The sequence below is a fragment of the Phoenix dactylifera genome, unplaced genomic scaffold (assembly GCF_009389715.1).
Source record: "Phoenix dactylifera cultivar Barhee BC4 unplaced genomic scaffold, palm_55x_up_171113_PBpolish2nd_filt_p 000167F, whole genome shotgun sequence".
NCBI classification, from domain to species: Eukaryota; Viridiplantae; Streptophyta; class Magnoliopsida; order Arecales; family Arecaceae; genus Phoenix; species Phoenix dactylifera.
Genome location: NW_024067708.1, coordinates 84,515 through 103,765, shown reverse-complemented (window position 1 = coordinate 103,765; position 19,251 = coordinate 84,515). Strand labels below are relative to the sequence as shown.

The window sequence follows — 19,251 nt, the reverse complement described above, 5'->3', positions numbered from 1 at the left end:
TAATAAACAGATTATTTGACCCAACCTCTTAACATTTTTAATAAATAGATCGTATCAAACAGTAAACTTTTTTTTTTATTGTTAACCTGTTTACTAAATATGCTCAGAAATTAGTTGAGAGCCTAGAACCCGAACTTAATGACCAGAAAGCATCTCCATACTCGATATAGACCATTTTGGCCACTTCTAGTAGGATTGGACAGAAGTCAAATCACAGGCTAAATTTTAGCACTATAACTTAGTTATATGATGTCTGATTTAGATGATCTTTTTTAAAAAAAAAAATTGAATAGTTTTTAAAGATCTATGATTGGAGAGAAGTAAGATGTTCTTCAACCCCCTCAACTCGAATACTTCAAAAAAAAATTAGAAGAAGATGGAGGAATTGGGAAAGTAGGCTTAGGTCCCCTTTTCTTTCATTGGTAATAAAAAATCAATATACAAAACCTCTATTTATAAAGATGAGGTTCATCGTTGTACAATTCGAGTTGGATTCATTTTTCTAATTCTAATAGGTATTTCTTTCCTAAAATAGACATCATTAATAGAAATAAACTCGAAAAAGCTAAAATTTTTTAGGAGGTAGATTTTGACTTCTATATCAACTCTATCTTATGTTGCTCCATTTAATTTACTGAATGGAGAAATATGCCGGATCAAAATCTTATCCAAAAAGAAATTCACTTTGATCGATCCTTTTTAGACCTTAAATGATGGAATTTGGGTTTGATCGCTGGGGTGGTACCCTAAATGTTGTAGATCTCTAAAAGCTGTCTAATTTTTTTTTTTTAAAAAAATCATCTCATTCAATTTTTATATGGTCAAATTATCTTCTAAAATTTTGGCTTGTGACTCAGCTTCTGATATGATGAATCTCACTTCTGGATTCTGTTCAACCCTACTCGTAGTGGCTAATATGATCCACATTAAGTCCAGAGATCCTCCTAGATCATCCGATTAGATTATTAAATGGTTCAAATGGATCAACCTATAAAACCCGAACCTGTTTAGTCCGAACCCAAACTTGCTTATTACAAGTCAAATATGGATTGGATTGAGGATCAAGTCACCTTTTGCCACCTCTAGTTTGTAGCCCTAGAATTCAAGCCCAAAGTAACCTTCCCACTTTATGCTAGCTAGTGTTTAGTGTTCACATGTCAACCACATTAGGTGAAGACCAAATGATGGAATGGAATTGGGGATGGAGTTGTACCCAATAGTAATGAACGGTGACATACCTCATAGTTCCCATTATGTAGAATTGATAATTAACAATACCATATTTCTATTTCGACACTAGAAAAAGGAAAGAAGAGGAAAAGAAGAAAAAAAAGAAAAAGAAGAAAAGAAAAGAAAAAGAAGAAAAAGGAAAAAAAGAATATATATATATATATATATATAAATGAATGAATGAATAAATAAATACATATATTAAAATGAAATAAAATAATAATAATAATAATAACAAAAAAGGGAGCGAGTGGCAAATAATCTGTTCTCCATGTTATTGATAGATACAGTGGATTTGTCATTTCAGTCTAGAGATCTATATATGATCGAATCGAGGAAAATGAGCCTGGCACAAATCTTATTGATTTCAAATTATTGAAATTATTTTAGATATAAAATTATATATTATGACTAATTGTGTATTCTCTTAAAAATTATGGTCAAGCATAGGTTAGTAAGTGCTTCATGATTTTGGCTAAATAGTATCCTTTATGAATACTTCATTGTATATCCATGAATTATGATTATATAAAAATTGCATGAAAAAAATATCGTGAGATGATTATGCATTTTAAATATTACGATGCCATTATTCATTTTCCAACCTATTTATGATGAATGGTTTATAAGAAGTATAAAATGATTTATGAACTCTCAGATAGCTATGTACGACTCTCGCCAGTGGGTTATAAAATAGCTCGGCATACGCCCTTAGCAGTGGTTTATAATAGCTCGATAGACGGCCCTTGCTAGCAGGTTATAATAGCTTGGCATACGGGTCTCGCCAGCAAATGATAATAACTCGACATATGGCACCGCCAATGGATAAAATAGTTGGCAAAGATTACGGCCCTGTCATGAGTTATAGTGACCATAGCTGCACTACCGTCTGAGAGCATGATTTTTAAAGTATAAAATAATGGCTGTATTTTACATTGCATTTCCATCCTTACGAACTTGCATGTTTGAGCATGCATTACTTTATGATTTGTTTTGGATATTTTGTTTATGAAATGTTTTACTCTGCTATAACTGTTATTTTCTTTAAATAATGTATTGGTATGTGAAATATTATGCTTGATCCGGTAAGATGGTGTATGGTTACTTACTGAGCCGCATAACTCATTTATCTTCTTATATTTTTTTTAGATAAATAAGGTTGCTAGGAGTAGGGTGCTGGAAACCTTTAGGGTTTGAAAAATTGATTCTGGATTAAATTTTTGGGCTCTGTATCATTGCTTTTGAAAAACATTCTATGAATAAAATATTACTTTTGTTATGAATTGGTATTGTAGCTCCGTGTTATTATGGGCAATAGCTTGTAGTGGCATGGCTATGTCACGGCCTGGATCTAGGGCATGACACGTTTGGTTCAGATATAGAACAGCACGACCTGTAACATTAATGGAGGCCTTAGATTTAAGCTACGCAATGGAGACTGTGCTAGAGTCGTTAACTCGTCTTGGGCTCATTCATGGAACAAGTGATTGTAGCATGCATTCACTGTTAATAAAAGTGCTGCAAACAAATCCATGCAATTTAAATTAATGGCAGAGAAACTAAGAGGAACAACGTAAAAGCATATAGATCCAAGTATGCTCGGGTCGGAGTAACATCTTAATCTTGCCATTATTCCTTTGGGAAAATAACAAACCATGAACTCCGAACAAAATCTGTCGCAAAATCAATAACATATGTGCATCTTTGGGTACTACACACAATCAAAGCAAATCTCTAACATGCATCAAAGCATCATCAGCCCTGTGTCAATTAAACAAAGAAAGCAACTTTTTTGGAGGAAGCTTCAATGCTAACTAACCAGTCAAAATAACAACATATTTATCTCCATGGTAAAGTTCAAGAAGTGATCTCTCGCACAACTTCATATTGATAATTAGGGCTGCAAATGGATCAGGTTGGGTCGGGTCCTAGGTGACCCCGATCCGACCCGGTTGCATGTTCGGGTCCTAATTTTGGACCCAGACCCGACCCGGTTGAAAAACGGATCGGGTCGGGTCGGGTCCATACCTACCCCGATGGGTCATTCGGGTCGGGTCGGGTCCGGATCTGGTCGGGTCCGGGTAAATGGCATCTATGATGACACGTGGCGAATATCATGTCGCCCTTAATGATGAGGGACGGCTAAAGATATGGGCGGCCCCCCTCCCCTTTCCCATCCGAAATCGGGTAAAAAAACTCAAATTAATTAATTAACATTTTCATAAATAGTAAGATTATTTTTTTAAGAGAAAACGAACTAAAAAAAAAAAAAGAGATAGTGGCTTAGCTTTTTCTTTTGGTTTTTTGGGCTGCAGGGCAGTGGAAATGGAAGGAGCCACAGTGGCTGCTGCAGCACCACTCTTACCAGTCTTTCTTCGCAGAGGGATCCACACCACACTGCAGTAGATCGAGCAAATCAAAACTATATTGAGAAAAAAAAAGAGAGAGAAAAAATATAAAAAGATGAAAAATAAAAAAGAAGTTGATCTTACCGTGCATCTTCTTCTTCTCTTCCTTGGAGATTCTCTAGTTCTTGCTGAAAGGATGGAAAATCAAGAGACAGAGGAGAGAAATCGGAATAGAAAGGGTTTTAGTCTTTGAGATGAGGTATCTTGAAGAAGCTGATGGAGGTTTTAACTTTTGAGGGAGTTAGGGTTTGAGGAAGACTAGATCGTTGAGGAAAGAAGCTCGGAGTCTGTCGATCTAGAGGGATTTAGAGCCTTAGAGGTCAATCTTTCCCATGCAGCAAGATTTCAGGCTCTCACCGCTCGGAGTTGGTTGATCAGTTGATGGAAGCGGCAAAGGTGTGAATGGGTAGGCTAGTAGTTTAGTCAATAGAAGAAAACCCGGAAACCCTAAGGAACGGGGGTCGGTGGATGGAAGAACTGAAGAACCTCAAAACCCTCAAAGACTAGATGGAATGTGGCGGAGAACCAGAGAAGAAGTTGCTAGAGAAGAGAATAGAGATGGACAGACTCATGGAGTACCTATAGTGATCGGTGGATGGAAGAACCGAAGAACCTCAAAACCCTCAAGGATGAAAGATCGGATGGTAAGTGGAACAGGGGAAGAGAACCAGCGTCCAGGGAAGAAGTCTCTAGAGAAGAGATCGAGAGAATGGAGACGGACAACGACGGACTGATGGAGAATGGACAGTGGACTGGAGAATGCAGTACGGCGCCTGAGTAGGACCACGTGGGCGGCCGAAGGCGAGAAGGCAGGATTTAGGCATTTAGCTTTATATAGTAACGGATCGGGTCGGGTCCCGGATCAAGATTGGGTGGACCCGACCCGACCCGAAAAATACATCGGGTCTAAATTTAGGACCCGACCCGGCCCCGCAGGTCCTAAAATTCGGGTCGGGTCGGGTCTAAAGCGGGTCGGGTCGGGTCGGGTCCCGGGTCGACCCGGCCCATTTGCAGCCTTATTGATAATTATAATGAATATATCACCTTAGATGCACATTAAAATTCACCCATAAACATCCTGAATATAATCAACCTAATGCACAATACTATTAGCATAATTTAAAAGTAAATATGTAATTAAGCAATGTTATAAATATTTCCAAACTAATTTATACTTGTATAATCAACATTAAATATTATAACATGGTATGTAGATAGAAACTCTTGGAATATCACGAAACAATTGCTAGTCTAAAGAATGCATAAATGAGCACTTCATCGACATTGGTAAAATATCAAACAAAATTGATAACATGCTTAAATCCAACACCTGTCAAAATATTGTCATACATCTTGGATCTAACCAGTGTGGTCCAAATATGTAACAACCTATAAGACATTTAAGCAAACTATAAACAAAAGTACATGGGCTCATTACTTGGAATGGACTAGTTTAACATTATCGGATTGCACCTAAAACCGGATTGCAATAATAGTTCTGGACAAGTGTCATACCTAGAGGTAGACTTCAGGAAACAGATCCAATCAGATCTGTTCATGGAATCAATTGGTAAATGAGTTTGTAATCTGATTGAAGCTTAAATTACTGGACTAAGCTCACATATGAACTAGATTGTGATCAAATCTACCCCCGGATTAGGCTTGGTCTACCAGTCAACCCCTGATGCTCCAATGGTTTCTCACCTATTTTTTTACCATGATTGTCTCATCCTCACCCATGCAGCAAAAGCTAATGCAGAGGCACTGCAGAAGATTTTGGAGGATTACATTTATGCATCCAGCTAGCTAGCAGGCGAACCAATATAGCTATCTACCCAATTCAGCCTTAGAATTATTAATCCACTCACGAAGCATATGATCATAGAAACCTCTGGCAATTTCTTTGAGTTCGCCTTTCCGGAAGAAGATTGACTAAGATAGCATGTAGTTTATAGGAACAGATTGTAGGGATGGAAATCAAAATCTTTTTCCATGATGGGTAGGATGCCCTTATTAAGACCATATTGTGTTGTACCGGTCTACCTCATCGCTCATGCTATTTTTCCAAAAATATATCATTCATAAGTTGAAGCAGATATTTAAAAGATTCCTATAGGGTACTGCTGGGGATGCGAAAAGGGTGCATCTGCAGACTGAATGGCTTCTTTTGTGGCTAATCATTCTGAAGGAGTTCTCTAAACTGGTATAAGAGAGCTGCTTAGAGTGCTCCATAACTTATTACATTTTGACTTTTTGAATGTATTCATGCTAGAATTATATGAGTCATACGTTGTGGGAAAGAAAAAGAAAAAAAAAAAAGGGGTGCATATGCTTTCTTAGGACAAGGTACACCCGCTTGCATAGAAAGGTGGTTTAGGATTCCATCTCTAATTGCTAGGAGTGAAAAGCAAGAGGTCATAGTTTTCATAAAACATGTTTTACAAAGGACGTTTTAGAATAACTTTATGCAACCAAATAGGTTCTTAATGTTCTAATCCATCTCCTCTTATATACATATGGCGGGGATGCACGTCTATGAAGACAAAATCATTTCTCCCTCTAAATATATAAAGTAACATTTATCATGCATGGTACAACTATAGTATTACATGACATTTTTTCATTCTTTTCTGGCATATGTTCGAAGATAAGTATTCCTGTTTAATTAGGAAGAGGGATATCAGCAAGGTCCTCTCTATATGGTACAGCTCGATTCCCACTGTTGCCCTCGGCGCAATGCATTCCTTTCTCCATCTCAATCTGTTGCGAATCAGGTGTATCAACAAATGTCACAACTGTATCCTTCCTAAAAGTTAAGTAGATAATTGCGAGGATGTATATGGCCATGAGAGGGAAGACGATGATGCCAATGAAAACATTGGCAACCTTTGGCAGGCTACTGTGGATGAGCCATTCAACAAATTGGGTGCTTAGAAAGTAGATGTTGATTCCAATTATACCACAACCGAGGATCCATGAGATGATGATGATCTGCATTAACGAATGTAAATATAACTCAAGTTAGCATAAGATGTGGATAGCGTTTGTATATGAAAGACAATTTTGAATTTTTACACAATAATGGCAGCTCAAAGAGGCTGACATCCTGAAACAATCATACCAAAGGTGCATATAAAGAGAAAACCTTCTTACACACCACCTTTGTTTATTTTATGTTGGGTTCTATTCATAGTTAGAGCTATTGAAATTCTCATAATGTTTTACAATTAGATTTTTACCTGGCAAGGATCGGGTATCATGCATACATACATACATATGGATTAATCTGTGCGTATACACACATATACAAATATATTCAAATATATATTCTTCTTGCTTCATATGCATATACATATGTATCCATGTATACTTGTATATACGTATCCAGAAGACAGAGTTCAGATCATTTTTTGATGCAAATCCTTCGTGTTATATAGCTGGTGGTTGACACAACATGTAGGAGTTGGTAAGCTAACATTTCAAAATTTTCGTTGCATACGTGGCCGGACTTATATAACGGCATGCACCATATGAGTATACTATTGATGCAGTAAATAGGCTTGAATTGTTGGCCGGATGAATGGTATTAATAAATGTCACGAGACAAATTGGATAATCTGAAAAAACTCACAAAGATTGAGTTCTTGTGAGGTCCCATCTTCGTACGGCTGCTGCTGAATTTGAGAAGAGGGATTAGAGAAAATGGCAGCTGAAAAGAGAGAATCATCTGCACAGTTGAATTAATTAGTTGGAGAGATCATCTTTAAAATAATAATGAGTACTCTTTTGGGAAAGATAAAAGATGACTATAAAGAATAACTCCCTCTTGAGAGAAGTTTAATCAAAATGATTAATGGATGGTACCGATGCTATGATGATGAGCCGTCCAGCTCCAGAAGAGCCACCAATGATAGAGACAATAAGACTGGGAGTGATGGAGATGCACCGTATCATGACGTTCCCCAACCATGGCCTCGTCTTGATGTCCAAGAATCCCTGCAAGATTTACCAATAGATCAAGAAGACATTTCAATTGCAAGTTAGTAACTAAGATGGTTCCTTCAACAAAACAAAAAAAGAAAAGAAATCCTACGTGTCCCTTTTTCCTGATATGTACAGGATTGATGGAATTAATCAAGGGTCTCAAAATTCGAAAAAAAATTACATAGAAGACTGAGAGTGTAAACCCCAGGCCAGATAGACCGACGTGGACCATAGTCGGCGGTCCATCTGGAGATTTCGGAAGAAAGGCGGTAGAGAGCGGCAGCTATTGAGGCAGTTATAACAGCCTAACAGCTGCGATCACCACCCCCTGAGCTTGATGGAGGGTTATAAAAAGCCCAAGGAATCCTCAATGAAGGACTCCATCGACCATCCTCTTACCTCCTTTATTACTTCTTCCTTCTGTGCAAAGGAAATGGATCGGGAGCAGCAGCCCTAGAGGAGGAGGGATCTCCAGCTCGTCACCACATGGCATCGTCGGAGCAGACACAGCAGCTCGTCGAAAATGCCTCACGGCTCCTCGGAGCTAGGTAAACCCATAAACTCTCTCCCCTCTCATGATTTATACCACATTTAGCTTAGTGCTAGGATATCTGTAAAATAACAAACAGAGAATGAAGGATTGAAAACAAAGAGAAGAAGGGGAGGAAGGAGATGAGGATATGGGAGAGGGGAGAATCTAACCTGGTCGGCCCTTGACCTGAGATCGGTTCGAGCAGTTGAAGATCATAGCCGGTCCAGGCCGTAGATCTCCTTCCCTCACTCGATCACGTCCTTCCCATTCAATCAACCCCAAAGTATCAACCCTAACTCCCGATCCATGGAAGGAGGAGTCGGTCCAAGCACATCCGGTTCCTATGGGGTAGAACCGGCATGTTCTTAGGGTTGCTGGAGAGGAGGTGGGTTTCTTGCTCCCTTCTCCATCAACCCACGGCTCGGCCACAGCTGTCGTCGACCTCAGTCAAGGTGGTGGCAGAGCCGAGGGACCTTTCCTCCGTTGATGTGCCGATGGAGGAGGGCTTCTCCTCCCCTCCTCTATTGCGGCGAATCCCGAAAAAGAAATCAACTAGAAGAAGAGGAAGGGAGGTCGACCGCGGGTGGCGTTGGCCGGTCGCCGGCACCGCCAACCTCGGACCCGGTTTTCTTTTGAGCCTGCCTCCTAGTTTCATGGGAGAAGAGGAGAAGAGGGGGAGAAGATCGGGAAGGGAAGAAGAAAGAAGGAAAAGAGAAGAAGAAAAGGAAAAAGAAAAGAAGGAGAAGAAAGTTCGGGAAGGGAGGAGAAGAAAGAAAAGAAAGAGAAGAAAAGAAAGAAAAGAAAACGAAGAAAAAAAAGAAAAGAAAAAAAAGAAAAGAAACGAAAAAGAAGAAAAGAAGGAAAAGAAAAGAAGAAAGAAAAATAACATAAAAATTGCTGTGGGCCGAGTTAGGCCTAATTGAGGCGGTGGGCTTCATGTGAACCAGGCTTTAAAGGCCCGAAGCCGCGCTGGGCCCTGGTCAGATCCCAATATTCTTAAACCCAGGATTAAACTAAACCAGTATGCAACTGACCTATGCCTGAACTAGTAATTGGGTTAGATCTGAACCAATATGCAATTGATCTAGACCTGAACCAGTAGTTGGGTCAGAACTGAACCAGCATGCAATTGATCTAGACCTGAACCAGAAATTGGGTTAGATCTGAACCAGTATGCAATTGATCCAGGCCTGAATCAGTAATTGGGCCAGATCTGAACCAGTATGCAATTGGCTCAGACCTGAACCAGAAATTTAGGTCAGACCTGAACTAGAAAATTGTTTAGACCGAACTCAGACACTGGGTTAGACCCAAATTGAGAATTTGAGTAGACCTAAATCAGAAATTGAACTAGGTTAGAGACCTAAGAATGAAATTGAGTCCTATAGATGGGTTGTAAATTAGTTAATTAAGAAAGATATAAATAAATAAAATTGAATGTGCAAGTAATAAGTAATTTGATGATATTGATAGGTAATTGAAGAATTGGCATTTGGTGGGCAATTTAAGGTAATTAACCTGTCTTAATCTTATTATGGATAATGTATCACGTTTTATATAATGAAAAAGTATTATTTATGCAATTGGAATTGTGTATATGAATTGAGGAAAATATAAGTAATTCTGATATAATCTTATGTTTTATCAAATACTTGTGACTATTTGATTAAAAATTGTATATAATTATTTATGTTTTCACAAAATTAGAATCAAGCATGTGTTAGCAAATGATTGCATGATTTTGGATAAATAGCATCCATCGTGATTATTATATTATTTACACATGATTATGATGATGTTGAAAGATGCATGGAAAGAAAAAAAATAAAGTTTTCAGCATAATCATGAATTTTATTCAGCATGATGCCATTATTCACTTTCCAAAGTATCGATGAGAAAAGATTTATAAAAATCATAATATGTTTTAAAGAACTCTCAGATTGCTATGTATGATCCCCGCCAGTGGGTAACAGTAACTAGGCATACAACCTCAGCTAGTGGGTAAAAGTAACTTGCTTTACGACCCCCGCCAGTGGGTAATAGTAACTGGAAGATGACCCTGCAGTGGTAAAGGCCTTGTTGTGGGAATAAGAGCGGCCATAACTACACTACCATCTGAGAGTATGGATTTCAAAGTAGGGAATAATGGCAAAAGTTTTATGATGCATAATCATATTTATGAAGTTGCATGAATGTGTTGGGAACCCTGGTAGTCGCATGCATATATTTTTTAAAATTTTACAGTGGAAGCATGAATTAAACTATTTAATTTCTATGCATGCTAGAAATCATATCTCTATAACAAAAATAGATCTAGGACTTTAAACATTTATCCTAAACAAGTAGGCATGATTCTATGTCAAACATGTAGTCATGCAAAATTTCAGCAACCTAGTTGATTTCTAATCTTAATTTTTAATGAGATCAGATCTCATACCTTTTTGCTTTGAAAATTTTGATGATGCCTTGATCACTTTGTATAGCCGAACACGCGTCCGGCCTCTACGGATAGTCCACGCGAAGCTCTAGGAAGATCCACAACTGCAGGAGTGCTAGCTTGTACAGAGGTGCTGCAGTGGCTGAACTTTTCTCCCTCGAAGCACTCAACTTTTGATTCTTCTTCGAGAGGATGAAGGATGGAGATGAAGGAAAATAAGAAGGAGAGAAGGTGGCTGGCTCTCATAATTTTTTCAGAATTTAGAACCCTTTCTAAAGACCATCTTTTTCAAACCCTAGGCGTGGGGGTCTTTTTATAGCCAAAAGACCCTCCACGCCTCACACCTCTTTTGGACAACGAATTTGGCTGATAAAATTTCCAAAAAATTTTGATGAATTGGCAGCTAAGAGATGAACAAATTCTCTTTTAATCTTGTGCCAAGAATCCCTAAAAATCAGGGGGTTATTGCACCTCAAACTTTAGCTGCACGCCACCCTCCTTGATGCGCCATGCAATCCCTACAAATTAGGGATTTGATTCCTATCTTTTTAGAAAGATTTGAGGTGCCATATTTTTCTAAAAAATATCCCCACACCTCCTCTTTCGTCACCCCAAAAATTGGCGAAAAATAAAGAGGATAGGCACCACTGCTTTTAGGGATAAGGATGAGGTGTCTTTCTTCTCCAAGAAAGAAAGCTTGGGTCCTAAATTTTAGGAATTCTTCTCCATAATAAATTTTGATTATTTGGACTCTTAATCCTCATCAAATAAGGACTCTTAATTGAATTGAGTCAAGCCCAATCCAATTGGGTCAAGTCCGATCAATTAGGTTATGCCCAATCGGCTCGGGTCGAACTCGATCAAATTAGGTCAAACCCTAATTTAGCCCAAATTGAATCTAATTTAATTTGGTTTAATTAAAGTCCAATAATTCAATCAAATTGAATTTATTAGTAATCCAATTACTAATTAACCCTTCAATAATTCAATAATTATTTTAATACAACTTTTGCTTAGGATAATTTGTCAATCGAATTGACCAAATTATCCCTGAATGATTCTTAATCATCAATCAGCCATTTGTTCAACCTAGAAACTTCTATGCGTGTGACCCCATAGGTTCGAACCTAAGCCAGTAGCATAAGAACAACTTCTTGTACTAATCGAAATGACCATCTAGCAATAATACCCGACGTCCGGATAGGCCGAATATATGCGAAGCAAATATTTTAGAACCCAGGACTATGGTTACTGTATAATTCATCCCTTTGACTCCTAATGCCAGGATGACTTTAGAGTTCTGTCAACTCTATAATAAGTACATCCTCTATGTGATCAACTTTAGAAATTCTGTGACTCCTCACAAGGGTTATCCTAGTCAAGGTTTTGCTAAATTGAACACAAAGCATTATCTCATGTTTCCAGGAGGGGTCAATTCCATTTTGACTCACACACTGATTTCGCAAGTACTTGACTGCACCCAGTAACCTTCCGTCCTAGAATTAGAAATTCTGCTAGTCCGGTGCCAAAGTACAGTGAGTTGCTTGCTAGTTACTGTGGTGATCTCAGGTCTGAGGGATACTTATACCCATATCCACTCAGAACATCTCTTGACAATAGAGTGTTCCGAAATTGGTCACGTTTAGTGAAATGTACTCCTACACTTCACCTGTACGACATATTCAGAGTCTCCATACTCCTTGGTTAAAAGGACAACCAACGTATATGTCTCACAACGACCTAATCTCGCCAATGCTATGGTCCTATTAATAGCAAATCATTTGGTCGCGAACAGGTTGAAGGACTTGAAGATAAATCCTCCTTTATCATAAAACAAGTCCTAAGGACTTCATCATATAAGATCATTTGAAGATGTACAATGAAATGATGAACAATGTCAAATAACACTTTATTAATTTATCAATTCATTTACAAAATTCAATCATCAGCACACTGACGATTGACTCTTAGGATACAATTTTCAACAGAATGGACTTGCATAGTTTTGTGACTGGTTGGATTATATGAAATGTTTACTTTATTACAAGCACAGATTTCAAAGCATGAATAATGATAAGTATGAATTTCAAAGCATGAATAATGATGAGTACGGATTTTAAAGCATGGGATAAAGACAAAAGTTTTATGTCTCGTTTGATTATATGTTGTATGAAGTGCTTACTTTGTTACAACTGTTAGTTTCTTTAAAATAATGCAATGGCTTGCAAAACATTATACTTGATCTGATAAAATTATGAATGGTTACTTACTAAGCTTTTATAGCTCACACCCATTCATTTATGTTCTCACAGATAAATAGGATTGCTAGGAGCAAGGAGCGTGACATGCTTCAGAATTATGGAAAAAATGGAATATTAAGTGCTGATATTTTTAGAAGCTTGTATCAATCCTTAATGATGAAACATTTGATTATATTCATGAATGAAATTGTTCCTAATTGATTTGAAGGTTTAAAGTGGCTACGTATTATTGCGGGCAAAGATTTGCAATAGCACGGCCGTGTCACGGTCCGAATTCAGGGCGTGACAGAGAGTTAATACAAAAAGAAGGGAAATATTTCAATAAGATTTAGACTTTTACCTGTATGATGTATTGGCCCGCATAGGTACCAGTAATGGTAGAGCTTTGTCCAGAAGCTAGCAATGCGATCGCATATATTACAGAGCTTGATTTTCCCAAGACATCCTATAAGAACATGGGATGAATCAATTTTAATCTCATATAGATTACAATTTTTTCTACAACTTCCCATTCACGTGATCTTGTTATTGTTGCTTATTCATGAGATAAAAAGTAATAAACAGTACAGATATGGTCCAGATTTATATTACTTTTATCGTATATCTTCGAATTTTTTAGGGAGAAAATGCGCTTTGAAAATATTAATAAATATAAAAGTATGGTACTAAGTCTTAAAATAAAATTAGTTTTTGATATTAGCTTATTATTTATATATATTTCTATCATTGACGGTACACAGTGCCCTTCTAATAATATTTAACTTTGCGAACTCTTTGGAAATGTGTTCTTTTGAAAAAATGAGCTGGAAAAATATTAAGAAACATAAAAAATCATAAAAAAATTGTTTTTTGGCAAATATATAAAAAAAAATTTGTTGTTAGCTTATTATTTATATCTCTATATTTGGGATAGATGGCTCTTCTAATCACCCCTAACCTTTTAAATTCTGATAAAGGCAGGATTTGAATCCAGGCCATATATTACTTAAAGACTTGACCAGCCTGTATAGTAGTATTATCAAAAAAAAAAAAAGTTTAAGCATTTTATATTTTTTAAGAAAATGGCCTTATTTCTTGAATATTCTCTCTATAATTTTTGAGAAGAGACAATGAGCTGGCTGTATCAAGGATGAGTTTGAAGCATGAGGGTAGACCTCGAGCAAAAAAGATGCTGAGTTGAGGGTGAGATTGCTGCATCTGTCCGAGTTCTCTTGTGATAGGTTTTCAGCAGAACACACGTAGCCAGAGACAGACACGACGGCGATGTTGATAAGCAAGGCAACGAGCATTGCGAACGTGCTCTCCAACAGGAAGTAACGACAGGCGTTCTAATAAAAAAATGTCACCATATAAGCAATTGACAAGGGAAGTAATCAACTTAGCAACCTAAATGGTATTTTATTATATATGAAAGTCATATACATCAAACATCCATGGCAATCCCTCTCCAATTTATTATACACCATTGCTTGCATGATGCCAAGAAATAGTCACGAAAATATTGGAACAAAGAGTAAGCAACAAGTCTTGTTGCATCAAGTTTGAATAATATAACGAATAAGAAGTATTCTACTTTCATATCCATCAACACAAACATAAAGTCAAAGCTATGAGACATTGACTTTTATTTTTTTGTGGGGGAAGGAGTATTGTTCATTAATTTGGGATCATTGATAGGGAATGACGGTGTAATTGTTTTAATTTGGCCAAGATGGATCTTACATTGATTCCTTTAGTGGATGGTGGTGTCTTCCTTGAGAGCACAAGAGCTGAGTGCAAAAATAAATTATGCCTACAACCGAAAAAAAAATGAAGTGGTCAACCGAGTAACTTAACAACCACGAAGCTGTAGTAATTTAAGATGAGTTGCTTACGGGCTGATAAGGGCACCCAAGAGAGCAATGAGATCTCCAGTGGCTCCACTGCCGTTAAGCCTGGGCACAAATAATCCCTTTAACACCTCAGATGCAGGGGGTTTCACATAGCCCATTTCTCCAAAGTAGCAGGCCGCCATGACGAGCAGCAACATAGATATCAGAAACTCAAGTTTCCGAACCTGCACAAGCATTTAGTTTAGCAGCTTGTTTATTATATTATATCATAGGCAAATCCTATTTCTTAATTACTATTTGACTGCAATTCTATGGTTTGTCCTTGGCTAAGTTTCAGATGAATCCATGTCTTTTAGCATTGCAATCTTGTTCGAATGGGTGTATTGATATGATAAAAGGTTTTCGTTAAAGATGTCAATTGCAAGAGTTTCAGCTAGTTAAGGATGGTATACGTCATGCATCACAATAGGCAATTGAGTGAATTGTCGAAGTGTGGCAGTACCATGCTGCTGCTCATGTACACTATCTGAAACTAGAAAAGCTGGTAGAAATCACTATGCAATAATGTGGTAACCAGCTCATCAGCATTTCCATTAGTGGGAGCAATCACCCTATCCTTACCCCTTTTTTAACAATAAATAAAGGTCTGATCTTAGTTAATTACCCCATATCTCTGTAGTCCGAGAAGTACAAGAGTGCTCAATCCTGTGATAAGGACTCCCGTCCATACAGGGATGTTTAACAATATATTGAGTGCAAAGGCTGTTCCGATCACTGCACCAAACCAAAGAAACAGATATATATTCCCAATGAGCCAAATTGATTAAGGAAAGAAAATCCCATAAAAAGTTGAGCTCCAAACCAACCTTCAGGGATGTCAGTTGCAATGGCTAACATCTCTGCAAGCAACCACAAGCAGAGGTTGACGTACTTCGGATACTCGGCTTTACACAGCTCGGCGAGGTGCTTCCCTGTTTTAAATTTAATGATCAATATCGAAATATGCACTTAATTTGACTGCAATACAGAGTTTCTGGTAGCGTGAAGCTTATAGATTAGCATGCACTATTGCAGATGCCATCCATACCTGTTGTTACTCCAAGATTTGCTGCTAAGGACTGTATAATAAGCGCGAAAACCAGTCCAATCAAGATGACCCAGAGGAGCTGTTGTCGTGAGTTTCCCAAAATTGGTGAGATAATATCAGTTTAAGTTTGTGATAGGAAGTAAACAGCTAACTGAAGAAATAATGAAAAAAGACAAGAATAGAGGTCCTATAAATTGGCGAGTCTGGACCATGGCTCTCATTCTCTGTTCTTAAAGTTTACCTCGTATCTGTGATTAGCTCCGGCTTGCAAGTCGGTTTCCACTGTCCCATAATTCCAGCATTAGATTCATAGACTTGAATGAATATGAGAGAGTGAGTGAGTGAGAGAGAGAGAGAGAGAGAGAGAGAGAGAGAGAGAGAGAGAGACATACAATTCCCAGGATCAAGATAAGCAACGCACACAAGAAATCCGGGTCCAACATGTGCCAGAAACTTCTTCCATCCAGGGCCCTGTCACAAAATGGTTATTTAACAGAGAAAAGAAGATACTTGTATGGATTGAAGCATAGTAGGTATACAGAGCCAAGTGTTTTTGCTCAAATGTGCATAGAGAGCCAGGTGTCTCACTGGAAAACATTTTGGTCATTGGCAAGTTGTCGTGCTAATGATAGTCATAAAACAGAAATCATTGAAGTAAAAGGATGGACCAACTCAAGTGATTCAATGAAATTTCAAGATGAATTGAATTTAATCTGATTCTCTTGTGTATTTTAATCTACATAATCACTAGAACTAGAGGTATCAGGCCGGTACTGTAACTTAAAATAGTTTTTTCAAAAGAAAACAAAGAAAAGAAAAAGAAAAATAAAGGAAATGTTAGTGAGGGTGTGGGGAGTGAAGAAAGGAAGGGGGGTGGGAAAGCCCTAGAGAAACCTGCTCCTTGGCATCACCGTTGTCACCACCACCAACCAGTGTTGTTGCCGTGGCTGCGGGCATCTCTTCTGTTACTGCAGCAGCAGCAGCAGCAACTCTACCGCTCCCTCTTCCTTGTGCACCATCTCTTGTGATCTCTCTCCCCTCACCACCCACCTCCATCTCCTTTATTTCCAAGCAATGCTAAAAAAACTAACGAGAGATGCCTTCTGAATAGCAACTTCCCTCCGTTCATATAGGTCTTGTCAGCTTAAAAGAATGTGCTGCAATATACTACTCGGCATTCCTCGTCCAAAAAAAAAGTATTTTAAACAAAACCAAGTTGATTTTTTGTGCTCGTTTACTTAAATTTTTTGCTCGTTTACCTTAATTTTCCAAAAGACATGTGCTCGTTTACTTTAATCTTTTAACTTTTTGTCCTGGAGTGATGCGAGACGGTTGACCATCTTCGGTTAAACCCACACTTCCTGGGCCTCCAAATTCTCTGACCAACACTCTTCTAACATTTTTTTATCATGAAACCACCTACCTTGCTATCTATGACGTTATGATGGGATTTTGTTTTCTGTGCTAGCACGGAAAAAGTTTATATTTCTCTCGCCCACGTGTATTCATGTGACCTGCGACTGTTGTTAACGAAAGATTCCTTTTTTCTTTATTTTGGTTTAAATTTTTTATCTGAGAGGGGGAGTACGGATACAGATTAGCAGGGACTAGGCTAGATTGTGGTTACGTAAATTGATTTTAAATGGTTCATCAAAACTCTTCTAACATTTTTTTATCATGACACCACTTACCTTGCTATCTTTGACTTTATGATGGGATTTTCTTTTCACATGGAAAAACTTTATATTTCACTGTTGCTGCCGAAAGATTCCTTTTTTCTTTATTTTGGTTTAAACTTTTTATCTGAGGGGAAGTACGGATACTTTTTTTTTGAAAACAGTACGGATACAGTTTAGCTGGGACTATTACATGTAGAGCAGAGGAAACGGCTTTGAACGTGCCAACGTTCTACCAAAAAAAAGTAAAAAAAAAAAAGGAACGTGCCAAAGACTTTTGTTTTTCGGTTTTCTCAATCTGATCCATTGTGAGAATTCGTGCGGATGTGTATTTAGTTTCATATCGGTTATTCGCTGGATAGATTTTGGATATTTATACAAGATCAAAGAACCCAAATAGTAATTTCCGACTAGCCATTTTGGGTGAGGTCCTGGGTTGTTACAAATAGTATTAGAGCGGATCCGGCCCATAACCTATTAGGGCTGACCACGGGCCAATCGTGGTGTTTGTGATTAGATTTGAATAGATATGAATCCTTAGCTTGACGAGGGGTTGATCTTGGGTACTTATACAGGATCAAGGAACCCAAATAATACATTCCGACTAGCCATTTTGGGTGAAATCCTGGGCTGTTACATCCATGATTTGATTGAGAATAAATTTTTTCTTGCGAGTGGCAGATGCGGAGCACATCACAAGCAAATGTCTTACTTCGTGGAACCGCCTCCGCCAAAGGCTGCGCCTGTAGAAGAGACACCTCCAGAGGTTTATCGAGTTAAGCGGTGGATCGATGAGCAGAAAACTGTTAGGCGTGAGTTGGCATTGGAGAGATCATAAAATAAGCCTCGAATGTAAATCTCTTAATTTAAGGGATCCAAACATTATCTTCCCATAGAACTTTTGCTTCAAAATTGTCTGACGAAGATGCAGGAACGGGAAACATTACTACAGAAAAAAAACATTTATTCTCGACATCCAACTGCCGACGCTTGTAAATAGCGTCGGTAGATACCAAAGCGTCGATAGGAGCCTGACTTAGACGACGCTAAAAAGAGTCGTCGGAAATCAAAATAAAAACGAGGCTTTAGAAAGCAACATCGGAGGCCAATTCCTCAATGACGGCGCTTTCTAAAACATTGTCAGAGTCATGTTTGTATCACGCCCCGAACCCAGCACCCGAATCCGGTACGCGACCGGCCGCATGAGCCCTAGAGCAATGCCCTAAAGATCATGCAAGACCTGAGATGAACAAAAATCAATAAATTCATAATTAATTAATTAATTAATTAATTAATTAATTAGATAAATCCAATATGTCCAGATAATCAAATTGGTTCATTTACAAAAGTTTTCAATGTTCATTGATATCAAAATAAACTAACTAATTAATGACTCTGATACTCGTACTCTATGTCCATCCCATCCATGTCTATGCATCCCACAACTCTTAAAAGAAAAGAAGAGGGGGTGAGCTTTACAGCCCAGTAAGAATTCCTACACATCCATACCAATACAATAATAATATGAATTTAACAATCACCAGAAATCGATGCACATATCATGAAATCATATACTGGCTATCAATAGCTTGAATAATCAGTATAAATATGCAAATCAAATATCAACAAAAATCCGGCCACTCAAGTGTGATATGTCATGCAATATTTCAAATATCTTCATTAATGTTTTCAATGCTTTTAGTTACATTCCTTTTAAACTTGATCCGAATCATTTATCTTTCCGACTTTAGGCTAAATTCTGGTCACGTTTCCAGCCCGTGTCAGGGCAAACCAATAGTGTCAC

General features: G+C 37.9%; 1 protein-coding gene and 1 long non-coding RNA gene across 2 annotated transcripts; both read right to left on the bottom strand.

Annotated features, from left to right (window-relative positions):
- Positions 1-3,515: 3,515 nt before the first annotated feature.
- On the bottom strand, positions 3,516-4,475 carry LOC120105010. The gene is made up of 2 exons (XR_005507407.1): positions 3,723-4,475; positions 3,516-3,627 (listed from the first exon to the last, which is right to left on the bottom strand). It is a non-coding gene; the product is annotated as an uncharacterized LOC120105010 (long non-coding RNA).
- Positions 4,476-6,127: 1,652 nt separating this feature from the next.
- Positions 6,128-16,827, bottom strand: LOC103713927 (metal transporter Nramp5-like). The gene is made up of 13 exons (XM_039117065.1): positions 16,666-16,827; positions 16,164-16,242; positions 16,013-16,053; positions 15,772-15,850; positions 15,551-15,655; positions 15,349-15,458; positions 14,727-14,908; positions 14,575-14,644; positions 14,007-14,180; positions 13,193-13,297; positions 7,503-7,634; positions 7,270-7,365; positions 6,128-6,629 (listed from the first exon to the last, which is right to left on the bottom strand). The coding sequence occupies exons 1-13, from the start codon at positions 16,825-16,827 to the stop codon at positions 6,300-6,302; spliced, it is 1,665 nt and encodes a 554-aa protein (XP_038972993.1). The 3' UTR covers positions 6,128-6,299.
- Positions 16,828-19,251: the final 2,424 nt, after the last annotated feature.

What these genes read in the sequence shown, in the direction of transcription:
- LOC103713927 (XM_039117065.1), bottom strand. Translation starts at nt 16,827, where the DNA reads ATGGAGGTGGGTGGTGAGGGGAGAGAGATCACAAGAGATGGTGCACAA. An exon ending in ACGGTGATGCCAAGGAGCAG is followed by an intron (nt 16,243 to 16,665) that starts GTTTCTCTAGGG and finishes ATTTTGTGACAG; the next exon opens with GGCCCTGGATGGAAGAAGTT. An exon ending in TTGGGTGCCCTTATCAGCCC is followed by an intron (nt 14,645 to 14,726) that starts GTAAGCAACTCA and finishes TTTCGGTTGTAG; the next exon opens with GCATAATTTATTTTTGCACT.